The 25,977-nt window shown below is 57.6% G+C and overlaps 1 protein-coding gene across 3 annotated transcripts; it reads left to right on the top strand.

The window, feature by feature from the left end:
- Positions 1-9,077: 9,077 nt before the first annotated feature.
- ADAMTS10 (ADAM metallopeptidase with thrombospondin type 1 motif 10) lies at positions 9,078-24,621 on the top strand (the record flags this gene model as incomplete). 3 transcript variants are annotated; one of them, XM_079702679.1, is made up of 24 exons in its annotated part: positions 9,078-9,165; positions 9,393-9,739; positions 10,090-10,246; positions 11,285-11,502; positions 12,958-13,041; positions 13,141-13,286; positions 13,704-13,747; positions 13,900-14,005; positions 14,091-14,237; positions 14,434-14,575; positions 17,438-17,545; positions 17,955-18,100; positions 18,198-18,261; positions 18,977-19,079; positions 19,311-19,444; positions 19,543-19,666; positions 20,663-20,743; positions 20,832-20,995; positions 21,091-21,217; positions 21,313-21,442; positions 21,813-22,017; positions 22,257-22,433; positions 22,527-22,686; positions 23,848-24,621. In XM_079702679.1, the coding sequence occupies 24 exons, from the start codon at positions 9,078-9,080 to the stop codon at positions 23,955-23,957; spliced, it is 3,312 nt and encodes a 1,103-aa protein (XP_079558805.1). In that variant the 3' UTR covers positions 23,958-24,621. The 3 variants fall into 3 exon arrangements, with proteins under 3 accessions (XP_079558805.1, XP_079558807.1, XP_079558806.1); XM_079702681.1 differs by lacking the exons at positions 9,078-9,165; positions 9,393-9,739; positions 10,090-10,246; ... (4 more) ...; positions 13,900-14,005; positions 14,091-14,237 and having other exon boundaries at positions 14,514-14,558; XM_079702680.1 differs by lacking the exons at positions 9,078-9,165; positions 9,393-9,739; positions 10,090-10,246; ... (4 more) ...; positions 13,900-14,005; positions 14,091-14,237 and having other exon boundaries at positions 14,514-14,564.
- Positions 24,622-25,977: the final 1,356 nt, after the last annotated feature.

Raw genomic sequence — 25,977 nt, 5'->3', positions numbered from 1 at the left:
CTTCCACTGTCTCTTAGAGAGAGGCTATCTCAGCATTAAAAAAAAAAAAAGAAAAAGAAAAAGGCTTTTATGTGTCTAAAGTCAGGATACTGAAAGAATTAACAACCCGGGGCTGGGAGGGACACGGCTCATCCTAGTGGATCTGGTATAGACAGAAAACAACCTAGGCTCAAATCAGTGGTTCTCACCCAACTGATTCTGCCCCCCAACCCAGGGGACACTGGCCAGTGTCTGGAGATGATTTTGGTCCTCAGAATTGGAGAGTGTTACTGGCATCTGCTGCGTGGAGGCCAGAGATGCTGCCAAACTTCTATAATGCATAGGATATCTCTCTATCCCCCACCAGCAAGAACTCTCCAGCCCAAAATGTCAGTAGTGCTAAGGGTGAGAATCGCTGGACCAATCACCCATCACGCTGAAAATGATGTGGGCAAGCAACAGCAGCAGCAGCAGCAGCAACAGCAGCAGCAGCAGCAGCATCCTGATCCTGTTTATTATGGACTTACTGGGTGCCAGGTCCTGTTCTAAGTGGCCCCATGCCGCCCACTCATGTGGATAAGCCAGGAGCACCGAGATCCAGGCAGGGCAGGACAAGAAAGGCAACCACATTTGAAGTTTACGTCAAAGTCACAAAGTGCTGGGCTTGAAGCAAATCGCCTGCCACGGGTTCTGGGGGTGGCAGAGGGGGTCAGCTGAGCCTTGTCTGTCCCAGCAGCAGAGGGGAAACTGAGGCCAGTGCTCAGATCATTACTCTGAGATCAGGGGTGATGTCTCCAACAGCTGGCCCCAAACCGGGGAGGAGGGGCATCTGTGTGTGCTGTAATGAGGGGGAGGGGGAAGTTGGGGAGGCAGTGGGAGCAGGGAACCTCCAGGTCTCATTGGAAACGAGGGGGAAGGCAGGAGGGTTATGTCACCTTTGCTGGGCAGACCTTGGGGGTTTTGAATTGCTTTTTGTACCCCTGCTTTGTTGAGATATATAACTGACATATAACATTGTGTAAGTTTAAGGTGTACAACTGTGATAACGTGATATAATTATATATCATCAGCTAACACCTCCATCATGACACATAATTACCATTTCTTTCTTGTGGTGAGACCACTGACAATCTTAGCAACTTTCAAGTATACAATACAGTAGTGTAATCACGATGCTGTCCATTACATCCCCAGGACTCATTCATCTTCTAACTGGAAGTTTGCCCCCTTTGACCAACATCCCCCCCTTTCCCCTACCCCCCAGGCCCTGGCAACCACCATTCCACTTCGAATCCACGTTAAAGTGAGGCCATAGATGGGGCTTCCCTGGTGGCGCAGTGGTTGAGAGTCTGCCTGCCGATGCAGGGGACACGGGTTCGTGCCCCGGTCTGGGAAGATCCCACATGCTGCGGAGCAGCTGGGCCCGTGAGCCATGGCCGCTGAGCCTGCGTGTCCGGAGCCTGTGCTCCACAGCGGGAGAGGCCACAACAGTGAGAGGCCGGCGTACCGCAAAAAAAAAAAAGTGAGGTCATAGAGTATTTGTCTTTCTCTGAAAGGAAACTGACCACACGCCCTTCCCTCTCCCGCTCCAGGTCTCTGCCCGTGATGTGTCCTCAGCCTGAAACTCTCTTCCTTGCCTCTCCTAATCTTCCTACAGATCTCCTATTAAATGTGGTTTCTTTCGGAAAGCCTTTCCTGACCCCCAACTAGAAGAGGATGGCCTCTCTGTCAGTTTCACCTGACCTTGAGCAGGTGCAATTTGTCTCAGCATCTAAGATGATACCAACTCCCTGGCTGGGAAAAATATCTGGCAGGTGGGCTACAGATGGGGGCTCCAGGCCCTGAGAAAGGGATCACCACTCAACACAATGATCCCAGGGCACCTCAAGGATTCCCTCCCACTCTGGGAGATCTCCCACCTCGAAGCTCACCTGCCTTCCCCCTAGGTGGTCAGATAACCTGTGACTTTTATCTTGGTTGTTCTATTCTGGTTCTGCTACTCCTTGCTGGGCAAACTTGAGCAAGTTACTGAGCCTCTCTGTGCCTCAGTTTTCTCATTTGGGAAATGGCTATGATAATGGTGCCCACTTCATAGGACTGATGTGAAGTTAAAACAGGCCTGGAAGCAAGTGCTTCAGCATCGTGGTTATTATTATTATTATTATTATGTCTCTCTTCTTTTCCCAGTTCTTACAGTCCAAGGGCAAGAATGAGATTCTGCTGCACCCTCCTGTGGCAGCCCTGGAGTACTGCACCCCTCCAGGCACAACTCATTACATCACTCTGGGTTCTAAAGGTTGCAAATTACAAAAAAAAAAATCTTTAAAATCGGTCCAAGCTGGTTTAAGTCAAAAGATAATGTATTGGCCATAACAGCCTTCGCACTTGCTGTGCCCTTCTCCTAGAATGCCCTCACGACCCCCCCTCACTTCCTCCTTCTTTAACATTCAAACCAGGATGTCAATGCCACCTCCACAGGGAGCCTTTTGACAGCTTCCTATTTATTCAATACTGACACCAACTCTGTGCCAGACCCTGTTCTAGGCACTAAGGAGACTGCTGTGGACCACACAGATGAAGACTCCATCCTCAAAGCTGACATTCCAGAATCAACAAACACAAGTATTCCACAGAATAAGTCAGGTGGTGACTCACGCTGAGAGTAAAATTAGTCAGGAAATGGGAGAGGAGGTGTGTGTGTGTGGGGGGGGGGGTTAATCTTGAAGTGGAGGGGTGGTGGCTGGGCAGGCCTCACTGAGGGGGCTATGTTTGAGACTAGACTTGAAGAATGAGATGCAGTTGGCATTCCAGGCACAGCGAACAGCAAGTGCAAAGGCCCTGAGGCAGGTCAATTACCTCTGGGGAATGGAGATTGTCATTGCTCCTGGCTGTGTCTCCAGTACCTGCACCAGCACCTGGCACAAAACAGTGCTTAATAAAGATTGCATGAATGAAAGCCCAGCTATGGGCTTCAGGAACAGCTGGCTCAGGGCTGAAATGATGGCCTTGGGGCCATTGCCCTCCTCCACCTGGGTGGCTTCATCTTTTTTTTTTTAAATTGAAGTATAGTTGATTTATGATGTTGTGTTAATTTCTGCTGTACAGCAAAGTGATTCAGATATATATATATATATACTTTCTCATATTCTTTTCCATTATGCTTTATCACAGGATATTGAATATAGTTCCCTCTGCTATACAGCAGGACCTTGTTGTTTATCTATCCTATATATAATAGTTTGCCTCTGCTAATCCCAAACTCCCAATCCTTCCCTCCCCATTGGCAACAAGTCTGTTGGCTTCAGTCTTATTAGAGGTCTCTCCCTGTTGTGTAAGATGGGGACTCAGCTTCAAATGCTACTCAAGATGCAAAAGTCTGTTTCCCAGGATTCCTTGCAAAAGCCCTGACACAGCTCATTGCGGGTTGGTTATGTGCCCATCCTCCAATCAGTCCAGGAGGCCAGGAGATGGGATGTGGGTGTGGCTTAGGGCCAAGTTACATGCCCTACCCAGACCACACCTAGTGGGGAGAGGGAGCACCCAAGGGACATCTGGGGTTGTGGCACGTCAGGGAGGGGGAATGGATGCAAAGAGCCAGTTTCCCAGACGATTATAGGAGGTTTTACAGCTAGTAAGTGGCAGAAGCTGGGAGCTCCTTGTTCAAAGCAGCCCTGAAATTCTCAGTGCTGTCTGGCGGCCACCCATCACCAGACTAAGGACCTGTGGCTGGAGCAGACACTGGGCTGAAAGGAGGAGCTTTTAGCATCAGGGCAAACTGAGAATGCAAAGGCAGTCACCCCTCCGATGGAGAAAGAAGTAAACAGAAGGCAGCTCAGGGTGGGCTCCCAACAGGCCCCTGCCGGGTACAGAGGGACAGGCTGGCAGAGGCAGAGAGGGCTTACATAGACTTGCTTCTCCCTGGGGTGGGGGGGGGGCGGGAAAGTGGGTAGCAAATGAGAATGGGCTGCCCCTCTGGCCTGGTCTGGGGAGAGGATGGGGTGGAGGTGGAGCTGTAACCTGGTGGGAGCTCCAGGAGGACTCTGGTATTTGTGGAGTACCTACTGTATGCAGGAGCCCTGACATGTCATTCCAAGTTCAAGGCAAAGAAAACAAATGTTTGCTGTTGGCTGAACCCCTCCCGCCTTGGCCCTGTAAAGGCTACTACGCCCCCCACTCCCCCCAAGGGATGAGGAAGATGAGAAGGCCAAGGGCAAGGCCAGGCCAGCCTCTGCCTTGCTCCCTGGAGGCCAGGCCTGGAAAATGCCTGGAATCGTGCGGTCTGCGGGTCACCGCCCTGCCCCTCCCGGAACACCAGCCCCTAGACAGGCACCCAGAGGCCTGGGGGGCAGCCGGCCACGTGGGGTTCAAATCCCATCCCGGCCCTGACTGTGCAGGTCACCCCTATTCATGCCTTAGCTCCACATCTAATGAGCACTGCTCCAGGGGTAACCAAATCCCACAGGGCCACCCCCTCGCTCCCTCGCTAGGGAGCGTTCACTCACCCCCTCTCTGGCCTCAGTTTCCTCTTCTGTGAAATGGGACCAGCCAGGCCAAGCCCAGGCTCCGTGCTGGTCAAACTCCCAGAGGGGAGCGCTGGGAGGGCGGGGGTTGAGTTGAGATGTATTCAGCCTCCCCGGGCACCGTGCCTGGCACACGGGAGGCGCCCAATAAATGCTTGTTTGAGCGAGGACTCGCCTTCAATAAATAACAGCTGTTGTGGACGCTGTGGATGCCGGCGAGGGAGTGGGCCCTCCCCTCCCCCACCCTCTTCCCCCATCCCCCTCTGGCCCCATTCCTGCCCCTTACCGCCCCCCCCACTTTGCCTCCTCCTCCTTGCCCCGCCTCTTTCCCTTCCAACTTCCCCAACCACCCCCTTCTCCTCTTCCTCCATTTCCCTTACCCTTACCCAATTCTCCCTCTCTCTCTAGCCCCCTACCCTAGTCTTTCTCCCCTCCCCCCACCCTTCCACCTCTTTCTCCCCGGTCCCCCCGCGCCGCCGCCCATTATCCCCGCCTCCACCGTATTTCACCCCCATCCTCTATCCCTCCCCCGCCCCCACGACTGGGCGCCTGTCCGGGCGGGGCCGCCCGAGCTCCCGGGTCCCTGGCTCGGGTCCAGCCCGCGGCCCTGCACCGGCGGCGGCGGCGGCGGCGGCGGGCGGGGTCTTGGCGGCGCGCGGTTTGGGGGTTTTTTATAACCCTGGCAGGCTGCTCAGGAAGTGCCGTCCCCGCGCCCCCTCCCCCGGCCACGCCGCCGCGCTCGCTCCCTCCCTTCCTGCGCGTGGGCCGGCGAGACGGCGGCGGGGACTGCAGGCGGAGGCCCGGGCGGGCGGCCGGCCGCGGGTAACGGCGCGGGGCGGCGCGGGGCGGGGGTGCGGGACTAAGGGGGACTTTGTGTGTCCGCGTCGTCGCCCGGGGATGGCCGTGGGCCGCCGGACGATGGACGTCGGGCCATGGGGGTTGTGGAGGTGTGCGATGTCCCTAAGCGTGTGCGACACGCAACGCGCCCCTGATTTCCTGGGAGCGCCTGTCTGGGTTTGTTTGCTCCGTGTGTGTGTGTGTGTGTGTGTGTGTGTGTGTGTGGACATCCACGTCTGTATAAATGCCGTGTGTCTGCGCGTGTGTGGCTGTATGAAAATGTAAGTGCCTGGCTATGTTTGAATTTGTGTGTGATGGGTGATTTGGGTGTTATGTGTCTGCGGAAGTGTGAGTGTAAGCCAGTGTGTGCACGTAGGTCAGCATCTCCTGGGTGTAAATGTCTGGATGAGTGTGTCTCTCCAAACATCTGCCGGTGTGTCTCCGTGTATGTCTGAGTTTCATGAGTGTGTAAATGCCTGTGTGTACGTGCATCTGGTGGGTCTCAAGGTTTGGAGGACTTAGTGAATTTGTTCCTGGTCTGCTGTGAGTGTGGAAATGAGTGTGTACGTGTCTGTGCACGTAAGCCTGCGTGTGTGACTCTGGGTTGTGTGTGTGTGTATGCACATAGGTCTGGGGAATGTGTAATTGTGTGCCTCGGATGTTTGTCTTAGGGTGTGAGTGTGTACTGAGTGTTGGGGAGTCCTTTGTGGGTCTGCGGTGTCTGGTTGTTGGTCCCCAGCCTCACAGGTGTGGTCACCCTCAAGTGTGTGTGCGTGCACGTCGTTGCCAATGTGTGTTTGTGTGTCTGGGTGTGGGAGTGGCGCCGCCCATTTCCCCTGAGTTGGTCATCGGGGCCACAACCGTCTGTCTCCGAGTGTCTCCAGCCATCAGCTCAGAGCCTTTAATTAGCGGCTGGTTGCGGACCCGCCGGGTGCCGGGCCCCCTCCTCCTGCAGGCCGGGCCTTTGTCTGCTCTCCGGGCAGGGGCTGCCGCCTCTCCTGCCTGCCCAGCCAGATGTGCAGAGCCTGGGCTGGCCGGGCCTCTGCCTGGGCAGTCTCGGCCTTGGCCTCCGCAGGGAGGCTCCGCGGCCCTGTCCCCCAGCCCGGCCCTGGACATCTGGGTGTAGAGCGGCAGATCCCAGCAGGATCCCGGGGATGGGATGGAGCCTCTGTTTCCAGAGGCTGTTTCCGCCGGCATTTCCTCCCCCACCTCCAGCGGCCTGGCACCCTCCCCCACGTTGGCCATCTCCCTCCTGCCTTCTAGGTGGGAGGGGCTGGAGGGAATGGCCAGGCCTGGGTACACACACACCAACACACTCTTACGGTCACACACAGGGTCACATGGGCAGACACACACAGTCACGTGGGCACACACCACACACAAAGTCACATATACACAGTTACAGCCATACACAGTCATGGATGTGTAGTCACCCGCACACATCCCAGGGGAGACCCCCAGCTGACATCCTGTGGCCCCCCACCCCCAGGCTCAGGCCCAGTAATCCTCTACCCACCCCCAAGCCTTCTCTTCCCCCCCCCAGAGCCACCAATCTGTTCGTGGTCCCCCTAATGCCCAGAGCAGGTCATACCTCCCAGCCCCACCGTGGGCTGTACCACTGTTGCGGATTCTCTCACCCTGGCCTCACCCTGGCAGACACCTTGTACCTGTACGTCCCCCCCCACCCAGACTCCTCCTATCCTGCACCTCACCCACCACCTGTGCTGGGTCCTTCTGCCCTCTCCACACCCCACTTGAGCTAGAAGCACCAGAGGCAGGGGAGAGGTTGTAGGGGGGAGGGGCCCAGCTTCAGAGGACCGAGGTGAGGACTCAGAGAGCCACAGAGCCACTGAGCTTCTGCACCAGGCCTGGCAGTATGGGAAGGAGGAGAGGGGCAGGACTGGGGGGCTGGGGGGCTCCAGCGTCACTTGCAATGAGAATGCTGCCACCTCGGCATGGGGGTGGGTGTTAAGGCAGGAAGGGGCTCGAGGGACTCCCCCACAGAAGGGGCTTTGATCCCAGAGCTAGTCAAGGGGAGGGGATGGGGATGGAGCGGACAGAACTTGGGAGGAGGGAGGTGGGGGTGGGGAGCTGGGAACAGAGGGAGGGTGAAAGCCAAAAGGAGGATCACCAGGGCCCGGGAGAAGGGCAGGGTGTCCTCAGCGACCCCTGAACTCCAGACCCAGCTCTGCTCTCCTCACTGCCCCCTCCCACCCTGTCCAGGCTCCCAGAAGAGGCACTGAGGCCCAGAGAGACTCACACACAGGTTCAACACCGCGCCACCAACTGAAGCCCCCAAAAGGTAAAAAAACAACAACAACAAAAAAAGACAGAGAGAGAAACCCAAGGGGTAAACATCAGGCCATCTGAAATGAGCACCACGGTCATAGAGTGGGAGTGAGCTCCCCATAGCTGGAGGGGTCCAATCAGAAGTGGCCGGGGAGGAGGGTGGGTGTCAGCTTCTAAGTCAGCATCTTGGAGGAAACCTGGCTCCATCTCTCAGGAGCTGAACTGCCCTGTTTGGGGATCGACTCTCAGACTTGGCCTGGCTGCAAAGAAAACAAGACAGTATGTGATTAAGGGGGAAATTGCACAGAGTAGGAGAAGGAGGGCGGAGACAGGAGGGGGGTGGAGGGTTTGGCACAGGCTGGTGGCCCAGAGTGGTGTCTGTGGCAGGCTGGCCTGGGGCAGATGCTGGAGAAACAGACCTGCCCGGCAGGCCTGGAGCTTCGAGGAGAAATGAGAGGAAGCAGGACTAGGGGCCGGGCTGGAAATGTAGGGTGGAGGAGAGGTCACAGGAACAGAGACCACGATGCAGGGGTTTGCAGCCCCGCTGGCGGGGTGAGTGGTGCTACCCGTGGCACAGAATCTGAAGGCAGGGCCCCCAGGGGGAAGAGGTGCTCCAAGCACTGGCCTCGGGTTTAATCTGGGTTGAAAATTCATGCTGACCAGTCTTCAAGTGTGTCCCAGGCCAGCAGCCCCTTGCTGCCCTCCTGCCCTGGCCCTTTGTGGTCCTGGGTCCACACCAAGCTCCTGCCTGCCCCTGGGCCTTTGCCCCTGCTGTTCCTCTGCCTGGACCACTGCACTGTCTCCTGTCTCTTCACTTCTCATCCTTCCCACCTCTGCTTCCAAGCCTCCTGGTTATTTCTCATAAAGAACGTGTCCTGATCTGAATTACACGTCTTTTCGTTTACTTGTCTGTCATCTGTCATTCCTGGGAGACTGAGCCCCACGGGGCCGGGGAGAGTGGGAGGGGAGGGACTGTATCCATATTTCACACAGTCACCACCCGATGAATGAATTCTCTGGGTTATTGCAGAAATGAAACGAGATGGCATGAACATGCTTGGCCAGTAGCTGGCACGTAGTAAGTGCTCATGGAGTCAAGGTCCCTGCCTGTCCTAAGAGCATACGGAGGATAGTGGGGAAGCGGGGGGAGGGGGGGACAGAGAGGCTACTGAGTAAGGAAATGCTTTCAGAGTCTTCAAACCAGGGGCGTGGAGGGGGGAATGCCATGGGCATCCCTGAGGCTGGGAGTGAAGGGCTGGCTGCAGGTGTCTTTGTCTGCCTGGTGAGGGACCTTGGCACTGGCTCTGCCCGGCAGCAGAACCAGGCCCCGCTGACCCAGCTCTCCCATCCCAGGAGCCCGGTGATGCTGCCCAGGCTGTGAACAGGGAAGGCAGCGCTGTGGGGGCTGCTGGCAGCCGGGGCTGGGGAGAGACATGTGGACACGTGGCCTCTATGGCTCCTGCCTGCCAGATCCTCCGCTGGGCCCTCGCCCTGGGGCTGGGCCTCACGTTCGAGGTCACACACGCCTTCCGGTCTCAAGGTAGGGGTGACTCGGGGGTAGTTGTGGGGACCGAGCAAGGAATTGAGGAGGGGTCAGTACAGCTGGGACGGTGGTCGTGGTGGGGTAGGCCCTGGGGTCAGTGAGACCAGAGTCTTGCAGCAGGTGACCTGGATTCAGGATTCACTTTGTTTACCCTGCAGCCAAGCAGGCAGGACACAGGGGTCCTTCCCAGGGCCCATCCCCAAGCCTTTGACCCTCACCCACAGATGAGTTCCTGTCCAGTCTGGAGAGCTATGAGATCGCCTTCCCCACCCGAGTGGACCACAACGGGGCACTGCTGGCCTTCTCACCCCCAACCCCCAGGAGGCAGCGTCGGGGCACAGGGCCCCAAGCAGAGTCCCGCCTTTTCTACAAGGTGGCTGCACCGAGCACCCACTTCCTGCTGAACCTGACCCGCAGCCCTCGCCTCCTGGCAGGGCATGTCTCCGTGGAGTACTGGACTCGAGAGGGCTTGGCCTGGCAGAGGGCCGCCCGGCCCCACTGCCTCTATGCCGGCCACCTGCAGGGCCAGGCCGGCAGCTCCCATGTGGCCATCAGCACCTGTGGGGGCCTGGTGAGTGGAGGGTTCTGGGCGGTAGGGGGAAATGCCCACGAGTTTGGGAGTTAAGAAAAACACTTATATAGGTCAGAGAAGGAATCACAGTGGAAGTTTTTTAAACATTTCGAGCTAATCGAAAGGATTAGCTATTTTAAGAGGCAGCTAAAGCAGCACGTAGAAGAAAATGTGTAGCCTTAGGTCAGGCTAAAAATTAATGAGCTAAACATCGAAGAAACTGAAAAAGGAATAGCAACATAAACCCAGTAAAGTAGAAGGAATGAAATCATAAAGACAGAGATAGGGTCCCAGGGGTCCTGGGAACCAGAACCTGACCCAAGCCCTCTGTCCCACTTCCCAACCCCCAGCATGGCCTGATTGTGGCAGATGAAGAAGAATACTTAATCGAGCCCCTGCAAGGTGGGCCCAAGGGGCACCGGGGCCCAGAGGAGAGTGGTCCACACGTGGTGTACAAGCGTTCCTCCCTGCGTCACCCCCACCTGGACACAGCCTGTGGAGTGAGAGGTACATCTTTCTCTCTGGGGCCGGGCAAAGGGACTGCACAACATCTTTGCCTTGAGGCAGAGGTAGATGGCAGTGTCCCTCCATCCAGAAGGTCAGCAGGCAGCTACATCAGGGAGCAGTGCAGACAGTCAGCAGGGCAGTAGACAATGTCCATCCATCACAGTAGACATCCATCCATCCATCACAATGTCCATCCATCACAGTAGACATCCATCACTGCCGTAGTCTGATGGCCCAACAGTGAGTGAGACGGGCAGCTGGACAGCCAGGCAGGTGCTCAGGTGTAAAACCATCCATCTCTAGGATTACTGTCTGATCAGTCAGTTAAGCAGCGGGATGGTGGTAACCAATATTGGGGCAGTTGCACAAGGAAAATACCAGGAGACCTTAGCCACCATTCGGAGGATCAGATTTACACCCAGACTTGCAGGAGGACAGTTGTAACATCAGACATTTAAGGAATGGGAAAGTAAGGAAACGAGCTAGACAACAGAAGATTCCCCAGGACAATCGTACAGCTAAAAAAATGATCTCTGTCCAGTGGAAATGCAGAGCCACTGGAACATTGAATTAGTTGCATAATCCCAGAGTCCCAGAGTAGCACACCGTGGCAGACACACAACCACAGTGGGTTGTAGAAACAGAAAAGTGGATGGGGTCACAATTGGACAGTCACTGGGACAGCCAAGCAATAAGACCGTCAGGTGGATTGTTTTACAGCCAGACAGTTGGCAGCAGGGTCAGTAAAAAGTTGCACAGTCAGAAGGCCAGGGAGCCATACAAGCACACAATTCTGGCAGTGAGGCAGGCTGCTACACACATCCATTTGAGCAGTGGAATTGTCGGGAAGTTGCACGGTCATGTTGATTGTCATGGGATGCTGGGCGGCTGTTCAACCAACCAGTTTGGCAGTGAGACAGCCACATCATTGTAGAACCAGCAGCAAAAGAATGAGCTATTTGACAGCCAGATGAATCATCAGACAGGGAGTTGGACAATCAGAGCAAGCAGCAGAATGACCAGAAATTGTCCATCCAGATGAGAAACCGTGGAAGGGGCGGCCTTGGTGGCTGCGCACCCTGAAACCGCCACCTGCCTGGCCCCTCGGGAATGAAACAGAGCGCGGCCAGCCAGGCCTGAAGCGCTCGGTCAGCCGAGAGCGCTATGTGGAGACCCTGGTGGTGGCTGACAAGATGATGGTGGCCTACCACGGGCGCCGAGACGTGGAACAGTATGTGCTGGCCATCATGAACATTGTAAGTGCCTCCCCCTCCCTGGTCATGGAGCCCCAAGAACACAGAGCTCGCTCCAGAGGTTAGGAAAAGGGATGTCACCATCCCCCGCATCCCTGACCTGAGGCCAGTGAAACAGAATGGAGAGGGGACAGGGTAAGTGAGAAAGGAGGGCTTTTTGTGGCCAGGAATGAGGAAAAGCAGCCTAGTACAGTGGCTAGAAGCATGGACTCGGGAGCAAACCAGCCTGGCCTGAAATCTCAGCTATGCGACTTTTGAACTGTGTGCCCTTGGGCAAGTTACTTTGCCTCTCTGCCTTGGTTTACCCATCTGTGAAATGGGTATAATAATAGTACTGACTTCATAAGGCTAAGGTGGATGCAGTGAATTGCTAAAGCTTAAAACAGCACCTAGCACACAGTAGGTGCCCTGTAATTATTTGTTGTATAAAAAAATAAATGGGCAACTTGCAGGTACTTGCTCAAGTTAGCAGTACACACGGTGTGCATCTGTCTTCATGCAGGGCTCACCCAAGCGCCTACCGGTAAATTCATACAGGCTGACCTGGCTGACCCACACTCAGAGTCAGCACCCATCCTAGATCTTGATCAAGACTGTGGACTTCTCTGAGCCTCAGTTTCTGCCTCTGTAAAATGGGGTTATACTAGTATCTATCACAAAAGGGTAAGAGATAGTGAGAGGGAAGCCAGCTAGAGCACTTGGCACATAGTAAGGGCTTGATGAGTGATGCTGTTGTTCCACTAAAGCAAAAAGGAAAGACAAGAAGTTTAGCGCAGACAGATGGCCCGTTATGTTGACATAACTTCATATCTGATACCCCTGCTTTCTGCCCAGGACCCGCCTTCCTCCCTTGGGCTTCCAAAGTTCCCTCAAACCTGCCAGGGTTTCCACATGGGACAGTGATGGCTCAGGGCTCCAAGGTCATTGCACAGAGTGGCCTCCATCTTCTGTGCCCACTCACCCCTGGGCACTTCCTCCTCCCCTCTGACCACTGTCTCCAGAGCTTCCTGCCCCCACACTTCCACCTTCCGGTGGTGATGCTCAAATTGGTACCTTCAGACAGTATGGAATGAGGCCAGATGTGCACATCCTTTAGGCCATCTCTGGGCAGAGGCAGCCGGCGGGTGGGCAGGGAGGAGGGAGGACAAGTAGACAAACAAGCTGAGCAGGGTAGGGGTGAGTTGGAAAGAAACGCACTGGCAAGCAGGCTTAGCCAGACTTGAATCCCACTTCCAGTGCCTACCAGCTGTGCATCCTAACTAGCTGAGCATCAGTTTGCTTATCTGTAAAATGGGAATGATAATACGTACTCCTGTGAAGATCTAGGCAGCAGGCTTAGCCTGAGCCCCAGCACACAGTAGGTACTAGATTGAAGCAAGCTGTTGTCATCGTTTCACTTTTTGTTTTCTACTCTGGGCCCCTCTTAAGACTCGGTCTCTCTTGTTTCTTGGAGGTCAGGTTGCCAAACTTTTCCAGGACTCGAGTCTGGGAAACATCGTTAATATCCTGGTAACACGCCTTATCCTGCTCACGGAGGACCAGGTGCGGGGTGCGGGGGGGCCCACCTTCCCCTGCACGCGAGCGCTGCCCACCTTCCCCTGGGTGGCTGGTACCCATGTACCTCTCTCTGTCTACCCTCAGCCCACCCTGGAGATCACCCACCATGCTGGGAAGTCCCTGGACAGCTTCTGTAAGTGGCAGAAATCCATCGTGAACCGCAGCGGCCATGGCAATGCCATTCCAGAGAACGGCGTGGCCAACCATGACACAGCGGTGCTCATCACACGGTGAGGGGCGGGGACGGCTCCAGTAGGACTTGAGCCAGGGGACGAGTGGTCCAGGGCACTGTCCAGGTCTAAGCAGGGATCACTTCTGCTGAGAGATGGAAGAGGCCGGGACTGTGCAGCCACCCCCCTGGGGAGCCAGGGAGGGGGAGGGGCTGCTGGGAGCCTGAGGATGTGGGGAGGCAGGTGTGGGGCTGTTCGGACACTGACGCATCCTTCACTCACTCTGTCGTTCATTCAGTCGGTCATTCACGCACCCCGGCATCTCCAAGGCCAGCTGGGGGAAGAGAGTGAGCCTTCAGTTCCGAGGCAGGGAACGCTTCCCAGGCAGGACTCAGCCACCAGAGACAGGCAGGATGGTAGCAGCGGGGCTTAGGGAGTCAGCCCAGCTCCCTCACGGCCCCCTATCTCCTTTCACAGCTATGACATCTGCATCTACAAGAACAAACCCTGCGGCACACTAGGTACCCGGGTCCCCTAGGTTTCAGGCACGTCTGAAGGCAGTGGGCTGGGTGACACTGGCCCTGGTGGGGGTGGGGACCTGGCAGAGTGGACAGGGTCGAAGACGCACACGGCCCCGAGCCCCCAGCTCCAGCCCCACACACCCATTCCCCAGGCCTGGCCCCCGTGGGCGGGATGTGTGAGCGAGAGAGAAGTTGTAGCATCAACGAAGACATCGGCCTGGCCACAGCATTCACCATTGCCCACGAGATCGGACACACGTGAGGCGGGGACACGGGAGGGGGCGGGCGGGAGGAGCCTGGCAGGTCCCTCGACACCCAGCAGAGCCGCCACTCCTCTCCCCAGGTTTGGTATGAACCACGACGGCGTGGGGAACAGCTGCGGGGCCCGTGGCCAGGACCCAGCCAAACTCATGGCCGCGCACATCACCATGAAGACCAACCCGTTTGTGTGGTCCTCCTGCAGCCGTGACTACATCACCAGCTTTCTGGAGTGAGGACCTACCTACCTGTCCCACCCAGGGACACACACTCACGTTGGGGGAGGGGAGGACCTCTGGAAGTCAGGGCTGCTTCTGAGAAGGGTCATGTGCTCACAGGGCTGCTCCCCGGGACCCCCACCTGGCTGGGGCCTCTGAGCTCTTGGCCTGCAGCCCTCCAGCGTGACAGCTGCTTTCTTCTCGCCACAGCTTGGGCCTGGGGCTCTGCCTGAACAACCGGCCGCCCAGACAGGACTTCGTGTACCCAACAGTGGCCCCCGGCCAGGCCTATGATGCAGATGAACAATGCCGCTTCCAGCATGGAGTCAAATCGCGTCAGTGTAAATACGGGGTAGAGAGAGCCTTCCTGCTTTCCTTCCTGGGAGGGGAGGGGGCCGCCACCACCAGGGTGGGGGGGCCACCAGGGGTGGGAAACTCCATGTGGGCACCCCACACACAGGCAGTGGGGGTGGGAGAGCTGGGAAGGAAAGTGGGCCTCAAGGGGGGATGGGAGGACAGAGGTGCATGGGGTTATTACAAGTGTCATGCACAGTCACAATGCTCGGGAACAAGAATGGGATCTCCTGGTTCTCCAGACCCTTGTTTTGGGGACTGAGCTGGGGAGAGCCTGGGGGTCCACCTTCTGCTGCAGCAGGACTGACGTCCCAAGATCCCTAACTGGGCCATTTTTAACGTAACGAAACATCCAGATTTCGTGGAAATAGTTTCCCTCGGGATGAACCAACTTCCTCACTTGGCAAAAAACTGGAGAGATCCTTCTAGGAATACCCTGTCTTCATTCCCTCCATCCCCCACTGACTGGTTCACAAGATCTCTTGGCCCCAATCCTTAGCTGGACAAGCTCTGAGCCTCCTGATCACTCCCCACTCTTGCTTGAGGATTATACTCAGCTCCCAAAGCCCCATCCACCCATAGAGAAGTGAGCTGGGGTTGCCACTCCCAGCTCCCCCGAGGAAGCTGGTGACCCTCTTCAGCCACCAGGAACCACCGGCTCATCTGGGGTCTGCCCCTCCATTGCCTACCTCCCCCAATTCCCTGAACACACCCCCTAACTCCTCACAGCCTCAGCCTTAGTAGCCCAGACGCAGTCCCAGTTCTCCACACCCTCAAGACTCAAAAAGATCAGCTTGAATGACTTGTCCAAGCTAAGACCATGTTGACTCAAAACAGGGAGCAGGCAGCTGTTAAAATGCCCTCACTTTATTCCAGTGCAAGACACGGAGACAAACACTGGATCAATTCGTATTTAATCCACTCTCAGCACCCCACCCCACCCAACTTGGCTGGTAACTACAGCTCCCTCTAATGAATTCTTAAAGAATTCAGAAGGTACTCTTGAGCATCTGCTGTGTCCCAGGTATCCTAACGATGACAACGATGGCTGACATTTATTGAATGCTCACTGTATGCCAAGCATGTGATATGTATCATCTCAGTTAAACTCCTGACAACCCTATTGTCCCCACATTGCAGAAGAAGGGACTGAGGCATAAGGAGAATGCCTCGCCCAAAGTCACCATTTGAGAACATGACAGAGCTGGGATTGGAATCTAGGTTTCCCTATGAATCTAAATTTTATAAAGGGGTGGGTAAGTGGAGAAAGTGCCAGATTATCAAGCATGGACCACTGCTGCCTGTATGTTGAATTGATTCTTCCTTTTATTTTTCCAAGGAACACCTTCCTGGCCCTCCTGGCAAAGGGGTAAATTATTGACTACATGTAAATCAGTTAATATGTGTAAAGAGCTGGGCCTGGTGCCTGGTCCAGAGATAGCTGTGGTCTTATTACTCAATAACAGGGTGTTTATGCAAGCCCTTTCATACCTACTCTGTTACATGCCCCTCAGCCATATATAGACAAGGTCCATCTTAACAGATGAGACCCAGAGGGGAAATGTGTTGCAAGTCAGTGGTGGAGTTGAAGTCTCCCAGAGTGGCCCAGGACTCATTCATATATACCATGGCACCTCCTTGTGGAGAGGAGGAAGAGCAGGACTGGATTAGGCAGTTCTCTTTAAGAGGTGTCAGAAGTGGCATCAGGGCCTGTGATATTTTTACATATGGCCAGGAGAACATAAGCCAAGTGAATCCAGCAAACCAGGCTGAGTTTTTAGATGAGAAGTATCCTCTGAGGGAGCAGGTTTGAGGACAACCCTCCAAACTTCTCATGTGTGTGCAGGTGTGTCTCAGAGGCTAACACGGGAAAGGTCCTTCTCACCGCCATTGCTCAGTCCAATCCCAAATCGTCAAAGTTTGGAAGGATCAGGTTCTAAGAGAAGATTACATGTGATTGTAAAAAGGGGACAGAAGGATCTTCACTTCTCGGAGGAAAGACCCTGGGATATGGGGCAGGATGTAGGCTAGAGGGTCAAATTTGGCCACACCTGAACCCAGTGGGGCTTGTCCAGGGGTATTAATTAACCTGAACCTAAAGGGTCTGAGTGACTCCCTGGGACTGGGCCAGCCTCCTGCCATGGACAGGACCTGCTGCCAGGGTCTGGGCCAGCCCAAGTAAGACTCAGGAAGAAGATGGGCTGATTTTTCACTGGGAGAACTAGAGGAACTTTCCACATAAACCCAGCCTGCCCTTATCCCCTCTCAACCCTCCATAGATTAAAAGGTTTGGGAGCCTCCCCAGTTTAGGTGGGGGAAACAATGAGAACTACCAGCTGGAAAAAGAATTAGAGACAGGGCCCTTGACCTGAGCCATCATCAGGCCTGACTTTTCAACCACTGCTCTTGGGTGGGCTGCTTTGCCCATTCTAAAAATCCTTCCTCTTCATTTCTCAGTAGGTCACAAGGTTTCTCCTAGAAACTTGGGAGATGCCACGGGTTGAACTGTAGAGGGATAAGATCATAGACGCTGCGATCAAAGTTCTAGGTTAGGATCCAGACTAACCCTTAGTAGCTGTGTGACTTCTAGTGAGTGACCTTACCTGGCTGAGCCTTGGTTTTCTCATAGTAAAATGGGGATTGTGGTGCCTAAGGGAGTTTGCAGCACTCCTAGGTGTTTTAAAAGTGCTGCTTACAGGCAGAGGAGCGGTTCCAGCCCATGCCCCCGCAAGGAGTTGCAAAAAGAGACCCAGGAAAGGAACGCTGGGGCCCCACTGTCAGCCGGCAGTGAGCGGGTCGCCTGGGTCCTCCCAAGGCAGGTGGGAGGGGGGCGAGCCTGAGCGGGCGCCTTGGCCCGCAGGAGGTCTGCAGCGAGTTGTGGTGTCTGAGCAAGAGCAACCGGTGCATCACCAACAGCATCCCGGCCGCCGAGGGCACGCTGTGCCAGACGCACACCATCGACAAGGGGGTGAGCGCAGGCCAAGAGCCTCCACGCCCCCACCACCACCCCCAGACCCCTCCATCGGCTTTGGCCACGCCTACTGCCTGTAAGCCCCACCCCTGGCCTGAGGCCACACCCGCTCCCAAGCCATGCCCTGCACGCTCGTCCCAACACTAGCTTCACCACCCGTTCGGGATCCTACGTTTAGGCCACGCCCCTTCTTTGAACAGTGTCTCTCCCTAGCCACGCCCCCATATTACCGGACAGAATCCCGGTCTTCGGACCCCACCTCCGTCCCCCACCCCCTCCCGCTTTCGCTCCACCTCAGGAGGGCTCAGACTTCCGGCTGGGGGGCTGGGGTGGGGGTAGAATTGAGCGCCAAGTCCCACAGAGTCCGCAAAGCCCGACTCACCGCTCCCCATTATCCCACCCGCAGTGGTGCTACAAGCGGGTCTGCGTCCCCTTCGGGTCGCGGCCGGAGGGCGTGGACGGCGCCTGGGGCCCGTGGACCCCGTGGGGCGACTGCAGCCGGACGTGCGGCGGCGGCGTGTCCTCCTCCAGCCGTCACTGCGACAGCCCCAGGTCAGCCCCCAGGCCCCGCTGCCGGGGGAGCGGGGCGGGCGGTCCTCGCCCCCTACTCCCCCTGCCCCATTTCTTTGCTGTCCACCCCCATTTCCAGGCCGACGATCGGGGGCAAGTACTGCCTGGGCGAGAGACGGAGGCACCGTTCCTGCAACACCGATGTGAGTCCCCCCCAGGATCCCAAGCCGGGTACCGTTGGCCCCTCTTACACGCGGGAAAAGAAAGGCATACATCAGCTTCCAGCGAGCCCGGGCCAGCTGGCCACCGTCTCCTGGGGAAACCTGCAGCGGCCACCTCCTCCTTTCCCGGACCTCCCTACACCAGCCCTGGGCCCTGTCTCCTTCCAACTCTTCACACTTGTGCAGTAGATGCGTCTCCCACCTGGAAATAACTGCTTGGCCCCTGACAGCCCTCTCCAGCTACACATGTTCATCCCTTTACTGCCCAATTTCCCCCAAAAGCCCTGCTCCTGCCCCAAAGCTGACCCGAGCTCCCTGCCCCAAAATCCAGTGGCCAAGTTTTCGTCCCCTGCTTGCACTGCCTTCTGACCAAGGACCACAGTCTCCTGTCCAACACTCCCGTGCACACGTCCCCCACACTCGCGAAGAGTGGGCCTTGCTCCTTTCTAAGCCAGCTCTCTCAAGGCCCCATGGTCTGAGACCAGAAACCCAGGTGTCATCCTCAGCTTGCCCACAAACTCTAATGAGTCACCTACTCCCATCTCAGACACCACCACCACCACCCCCCCACGGCCTCCAGCCTCACTCCTCCAACCCACCCCTGCTCAGAGCATTAGTTCTCCGGCCCCAGGCCTCTGCCCTAACTGCATCCCCCCCCAACACCTGGCCTCCCTACTTCTCCCTTTTTGTGCCCCAGGACTGTCCCCCAGGCTCCCAGGACTTCAGGGAAATGCAGTGCTCTGAATTTGACAGTGTCCCCTTCCGTGGAAAATTCTACACGTGGAAAACGTACCGGGGAGGTGAGCAGGGAACTCAGAAGGCCTTGGGGCAGTGACGGGGCAGCCGCAGGTGGAGACCACACCATGGGGTCTGCCCTGAGCCCTCCCCTCACCCAAGGAGCCAGAGCGCCTGGGATGTGGCTCAGCAGCGCCTAGACTGAACACCCGGAGGCCCCGCTCCCTCTGCCCAACCTGCCTGTCCTTGTTGGGTCTGGGGTCTGGCCCTCAGTCTGATGGGGCCGTGCCCCCCAGGGGGCGTGAAGGCCTGCTCGCTCACGTGCCTAGCAGAAGGCTTCAACTTCTACACGGAGAGGGCGGCGGCTGTGGTGGACGGGACGCCCTGCCGCCCAGACACAGTGGACATTTGTGTCAGCGGCGAGTGCAAGGTGGAGGGGACTCCCCGCGAGAGGGGAGGGGAGAGGGGGCCGGAGGTGGAGGGGGGCGGCTCCCTGAATTCCCCCACGCACACCACTGCCCTCCCCAGCACGTGGGCTGCGACCGGGTCCTGGGCTCTGACCTGCGGGAAGACAAGTGCAGAGTGTGTGGGGGTGATGGCAGCGCCTGCGAAACCATCGAGGGGGTCTTCAGCCCAGCCTGGCCTGGAGCCGGTGAGAGACCCCCCCACCCAGCTTCCCTTTCACACTCCGCACTTGGTGGCTGGGGGCCACCACAGTAGCCAAGATCAGCAACTCCTCAGGGCCAAGGGCCCAGTGGGGTGTAAGGAACCCCAAAAGGTCCTGGACATGATGCCCCAGGTCAGGGTCAGGGACTGGCTTGGGTTCTTGGTGCCTAAACCTCGGCAACTAAAGTGTCCAAGGGGGTGGGGTCCCCTGCGCCATCCTGAGGGCCTCAGACCGGGTCTTGAGGGGGCAGGCGCCTGACCCTCCAAGGAGGCTGAGGGACCCTCTGTGCTAGAGCACAGAGCTTACTAGGGGTGGGGATAGCTGCAGGGTGTGGTGAACTTGAATGCCTCCCAACCTTGGGCTGAAGGGAAGAGACCCCCATGAGGTGGGAGAGGGGAGGTGGGCTTAAGGGACCAAGCACACACCGAGGGCCAAGTGTGGAGTTCAGGGGACAGTCTTGGGGTACAGACAGATAAACTGGGACTCATGGGGGTCACAGGTGGGCAGGGATAGAGGGTTCACAGGGGCCCAAGTTCATCCAGGTCGTAAGTGATGGAGCTCACTGCAAACCTGACTCTCACTGCTAAAACTGCCAAGTCACCCTGTGTGGGTCAGGGCCCCGTGGTGCCCCCTTCCCTCTGCCCAAGCCCAGCCCTGCTGCTTGTTGGGGGTGGGGGCAGGTTGGACCACTTTGATGGTTTGAGAGGTAAGAAAGTGTGGGTTCAAATCCCAGTCCAGCCACTTCCTAGCTGTAAAACCTGAGCAATTTGTTTTGTCTCTCTGAGCCTCAGTTTTGTCATCTGTAAAGTGGGTGTGATGACACATCTAACTTCACAGGGTCAGAGCTGCGGATGAGGTGGCATGTCTCTGTAAGTGCTTAGCATGGTAATGGTTAGTTGTTATCATCAGGGACCAGGAATGGGGGAGACAGGCAGGTGCAGGGAAGGGCCAAGTGGGTGACATCTGAGCTCCACTGTCCAGGGTACGAGGAAGTCGTCTGGATCCCCAAAGGCTCCGTCCACATTTTCATCCAGGACCTGAACCTCTCCCTCAGTCACCTGGGTGAGCCAGAGGTGGGAGGATGAGGACTGGGGGTCAGCAGGGGCGGTGTCAGCGTGGCCGGGGTTCTGACCCCTATGCTGTCCCCCAGCCCTGAAGGGGGACCAGGAGTCCCTGCTGCTGGAGGGGCTGCCCGGGACCCCCCAGCCCCACCGCCTGCCCCTGGCCGGGACCACCTTTCAGCTGCGACAAGGGCCGGATCAGACCCAGAGCCTAGAAGCCCTGGGACCCATTAACGCATCTCTCATCGTCATGGTAACGGCAGGGCTGGGAGCAAGGTGCAGGAGGACGTTAGCATCCTTGTGGGGCCTCGAACTTGATTTCCATTTGATCCCCGCCTACAACCCCAGGTGCTGGCCCGGACTGAGCTGCCAGTCCTCCGCTACCGCTTCAATGCACCCATCACCCGAGATGCACTGCCTCCGTACTCCTGGTACTACGCGCCCTGGACCAAGTGCTCGGCCCAGTGTGCAGGCGGTGAGGCCGGGGTGGGACGGGGTGGGGCAGGTTCTGGTCACCAGGCTGACCTTCTGGGTCGGGCAGGGCTGAGCGGACCTCTCGCCCGCCCCCAGGCAGCCAGGTGCAGGCTGTGGAGTGCCGCAATCAGCTGGACAGTTCAGCCGTGGCTCCGCACCACTGCAGCGCCCACAGCAAGCTACCCAAGAGGCAGCGCGCCTGCAACACAGAGCCCTGCCCACCCGAGTGAGTGCCTGCCAGGGTGCAGGGTCGGGATGGCAAGCACTGGAATGACGGTGCTGCTGGGATCAGAGGAGTGGGTGCTCCCTAAGGTGAGGTCAGGGTTCTCCCGGAGTCAAAGTCAGAACAATGGTGCTCCCTGGCCAAGTCCAGGTAATTATCTCCCCTTGGGGTGATGCGTCTCCCAGCCCCCAGTTTGGGTGCAGAATAAAGTTGTTCTGAGTTCGGGGTGTGGGGCACGGGAGCAACAGGCATCCCAGTGCCAGCTTCCACAATGATGTAAATTGTTGGCGAGGAGGAGGATCTGCTCGTGCCCCAAGCTCAGGGTGGCCTGCCCGGCCCGGCGTCCTGTCTCAGACTGCCCCTCCCCCCACAGCTGGGTCGTAGGGAACTGGTCGCGCTGCAGCCGCAGCTGTGATGCGGGCGTGCGCAGCCGCTCCGTCGTGTGCCAGCGCCGCGTGTCGGCCGCCGAGGAGAAGGCGCTGGACGACAGCGCTTGCCCGCAGCCGCGCCCACCGGTGCTGGAGGCCTGCCACGGCCCGGCCTGCCCTCCGGAGTGGGCCGCCCTCGACTGGTCGGAGGTCAGCCGCCCCTTCCCGCCCTGTGCAGAGCAGGGAGGGGCCTGGGTTGCCCACGTCGGGTGAACACTGAGGCGCCTCCCCACTCCCGCTAGCCCTACTGAGCCCCTCCCCCCACCCTGTGACTGGTCCAAAGTTAGCTGTACCGTCCTCACCTCCCAGCGGACCAGCATCCTTCCCACTCCTTGTGTGAACGGGGAGGGAGGCGCCCACTGAGCATGAAACGCCCCCTCCAACTGCAGTGCACCCCCAGCTGCGGGCCGGGCCTCCGCCACCGTGTCGTCCTTTGTAAGAGCGCAGATCATCGCGCCACACTGCCCCCCACGCACTGCCAGCCCGCGGCCAAGCCGCCGGCGACCATGCGCTGCAACCTGCGCCGCTGCCCGCCGGCCCGCTGGGTGGCGGGAGAGTGGGGTGAGGTAGGCGGGCGCGCCCTGCAGGGCGGGAACCAGGGCACGGGTGGCAGGGTGGGTGGCTACGCTGGTCTGCGGCTCATCCGCGACTCCCCACAGTGCTCCGCGCAGTGCGGCTTCGGGCAGCAACAGCGCCCGGTACGCTGCTCCAGCCACACAGGGCAGCCCTCACGCGAGTGCGCGGACGCCCTGCGGCCCCCCGCCACGCAGCAGTGCGAGGCCAAGTGTGACAGCGCGCCCCCCGGGGACGGCCTGGAAGGTATGTGAGGCGGGGAGGGAACCAGGAGGGTCCTGTCCAGAGGAAGCCATAGATAGGAGAGCTGGGGCTCCAGACCATTGGCCCTAGAGCTTCTGCAACCGCGGAAATGCCTTTGTCTGTCTTCTCCAGACCATCTTTCACCATCCCCTGCCTGCCAACATGTATTAAGTGCCACTGTGTGCCAGGCGTTGTAGGCACCTGATTTTTCTGGGGGCCCAAACTCAGGTCATTCCTCCAGCCACCTCCATGACCTTCACCTTGATCATCTCCATCTATAACATTTATCTTTATATTTTTCTTTAAATCAGTTTCTCAGCCTCAGGCACTATTGATGTTTGGGGCCAGATGATTCCTTGTCACGGGGGCTGCCCTATGCATTGTCGGGGGTTCAGCATCCCTGACCGCTACCTGCTGCATGCCAATAGTACCCCTCCTCCCCGTGCTGAAAACTGAAAAATGTCTCCAGATATCACCAGATGTCCCCTGGGAGGCAAAATCGCACCTCCTTGAGAACCACTGCTTTAAATATACCCATTTTTTTCTACCTAAGTAAATTTATGTTTCATAGAGAGCAATAGGTTACTTACTGAAGGCACCGGAACCAAACTGCTTGGATTCACCTTCCACCTCTGTGCCTTCGTATTCTCATCTATCAAGAGGCTTTTAATATATTCACTTGAGGGAGTGCCGTGTTAGGGAGAGGGACTAAATTAATCCACGTGAAGCCCTTTATTAGCACCGGGCCCTGTCATACATCATTAACTGCTAACTGGGAACCCTGGTCCATTGTCATGAACAGACTGTCAATTACCCTGAACACAAACTACACAAATACCCTGAGAGGAGTGACTGCTCTGGAGCTCAAGGTCCTCAGTCTGTTACAAAGGGAAACGAGTAAGGATTACAGCTCCAAACAGATCATTGGAAAAGGAACGCTTTTCTCGTGATGTAGCACGGTGTCCACGCCCCTGACCTGCACTTTCCTCCCAACATCCTCAAAACAACCTAATGACATAGTTACTGGTATAAGCCCCCTTTGAGAGGTGAGGAAACCGAGGCACAGAGGAGCTAGGAAGCGCTGTGCAGCCTGCGGTCGCGCCGCTGCCGGAAGGGGTGCTGAGACCTGATTCCCCTCACCTACTCTTCTCCCACCCGCTCCAGAGTGCAAGGATGTGAACAAGGTCGCCTACTGCCCCCTGGTGCTGAAATTTCAGTTCTGCAGCCGAGCCTACTTCCGCCAGATGTGCTGCAAAACCTGCCAAGGCCGCTAGAGGGCGCACGGTCCTCGGAGCCAAGGCTGGGGGCCAGCTGGGGATGGGGGTGGGGCGACCAGGCCTGCAGCTGGCCAGCCTGAAGGAGCCCGAGGGGGCAGGAGCTGGGAGTGAAGGGTGAGACGGAGCCGGAAGTTATTTATTGGGAACTCTTGCGGGGCTCCTGGCTGAGGGGGATGGAGAGGGGCTGGCCACGCCCACGGCCCCTCCTTTTCCCGTCTCCCAGTTCAGAATGAGACCCCCTCCAGGGTGGGTTTGAGGTGGGGACAACTGTTCGCCCTAGTGCTCTTGCCACCCACCCTTAGGGAGACCCCCAGCACAACCCCCGCCTTTGATCGGAATATGTACTGTGAAGAGTGGGGGTGGGGAGGGGGTCAGCCGGTGCCCTGCCCCCCACCCCAGCACTGCCCTACCCCTCCACTCTGAGCTGGGGGGGGAATCTATGTCCGCCACGGGGGAGGGGATTAGCACGACCTCCCTGACACCCTCCGCCTAACCAGACCAGCTACAGGGGGAGGCAGAGCTGGGAAGATCCACCCCATCCTGTGCCCTGCCTGCCCCAGGGGGACCATGTCATCCAGGCCACCCCCATCATGGTGCTACAGGCCCTGCCCTGGGGCCCACACACCCCTCGCCAGGAAGCCCTACATCAATAAAGTTCTGTCTTGTGTAGATTTCCGTGCGTGAGTGGGTGTGTGTGTGTCAGTGAGACTGGGTCACATTCAGCTGTCCCCTACCCCCATCCTGCAAGCGACTACAGCCCCCCGCAGGTCGGCCCCAACAGGCCAAAGGGGACTTGTACCAACACAGACTAGAAACCAGTGATTTTAGGTCAAAAATACAGCTGCTCACGGAGGCGCTCAAAGCAACGCAACCTGGCGCCTGCTTTTGCAGCCACCACACTCCCTGTCACTCTGCAGGCTCCAGTCACGCTGGACTCCTGGAAGTTCCTCAATCTCCCCACCATCTTCCCATCTTCGGGCCTTTGCTAGAGCTGTTTCCTCTGCCAGGTGTACCCTCCCCTTCCCTGTTCACCTAGCTAACTCCAACTCACCTCTCAGCACAAACATTGCCTCCTCCCAGAAGCCTCCCCTGACGCCCTCAACAAGGTGGGGGTCCTCCAGACTCTTCACTCCTAGTGGCTGGAAGCATTGCTGAAGTTTGCGGAAGCCAAGCCAGTCGGTTGAGCAAACTTGCGCAGGAGGTCCAGGGAGAAACGGGCTTCTCCCCAGATGTGGCCACTAGGGGGCGCCGCGTCGTGCCAGCCTCTAGGCAGGGTGTGGCGTGCTGCCGGGGGCCCAGGGATACCCCTGGCCACAGCCCTCCCTGCCAGGCTCACCCAGGATCGGCTTCTGCCCCTGCCACCTCCTCGATGTGTATCAGATGACAGCCTCTAGGAGCTGCCATTTCCTGCTGGTCTCCCAAAGATCCGGAGATGGGCCGACACTTGGATCCCACGTGTGCCAGGTGCCGCCGTTTTACGATGACAAAATGGGGAGATCCGGAAGTAACAGAGCTGGGGGTCATTAATTCCAGTTGTGACATCCGAAGTCTGGGACCTTCCAGGTGTCCTCGGTTCTTGGTACCCGCCACTCCCGCTGCCCTCCCCCCCTTGACACAAACACACCTGGCTCCCGAGGTCCCTTCTGGAGGAAGGACCAGCCGAAGCGGCTCTGGAGGTGGGAGTTTGCTCAGGGATGCCCAGAGGAGACATACATCTGAAGTGGTTTCGAAGCCCAGGAAGGAGCACTCAGTCCTGCAGCCAGCTGACCTGCAGTGCGGTTTGCAGCAGCCGCGTCCCAGAGGAGTTGGAGAAGCGGCTTTCTGGGGTCTGACAGCGGCTGTCATCCATCCTTAACCTCTCCCTTCAGGCTCAGAGCCCCAAACAACGAGCTCCCTCGGCCCTGCCTGGGCTCTCTCCCCGCCCCCAGGCCCAGCTTCCCTCCCCTCTAGCCGTGGCCCCTCCCGCCAAAGGAAGTGAAAAGGGGGCTGTCATAAGAGGAACTAGGTCTGGGAGTCC

This window comes from Hyperoodon ampullatus (assembly GCF_949752795.1).
Source record: "Hyperoodon ampullatus genome assembly, chromosome: 4".
Lineage (NCBI taxonomy): Eukaryota > Metazoa > Chordata > Mammalia > Artiodactyla > Ziphiidae > Hyperoodon > Hyperoodon ampullatus.
The sequence above is the reverse complement of the archived record's forward strand: the minus strand, read 5'-3'. Positions and strand labels throughout refer to the sequence as shown.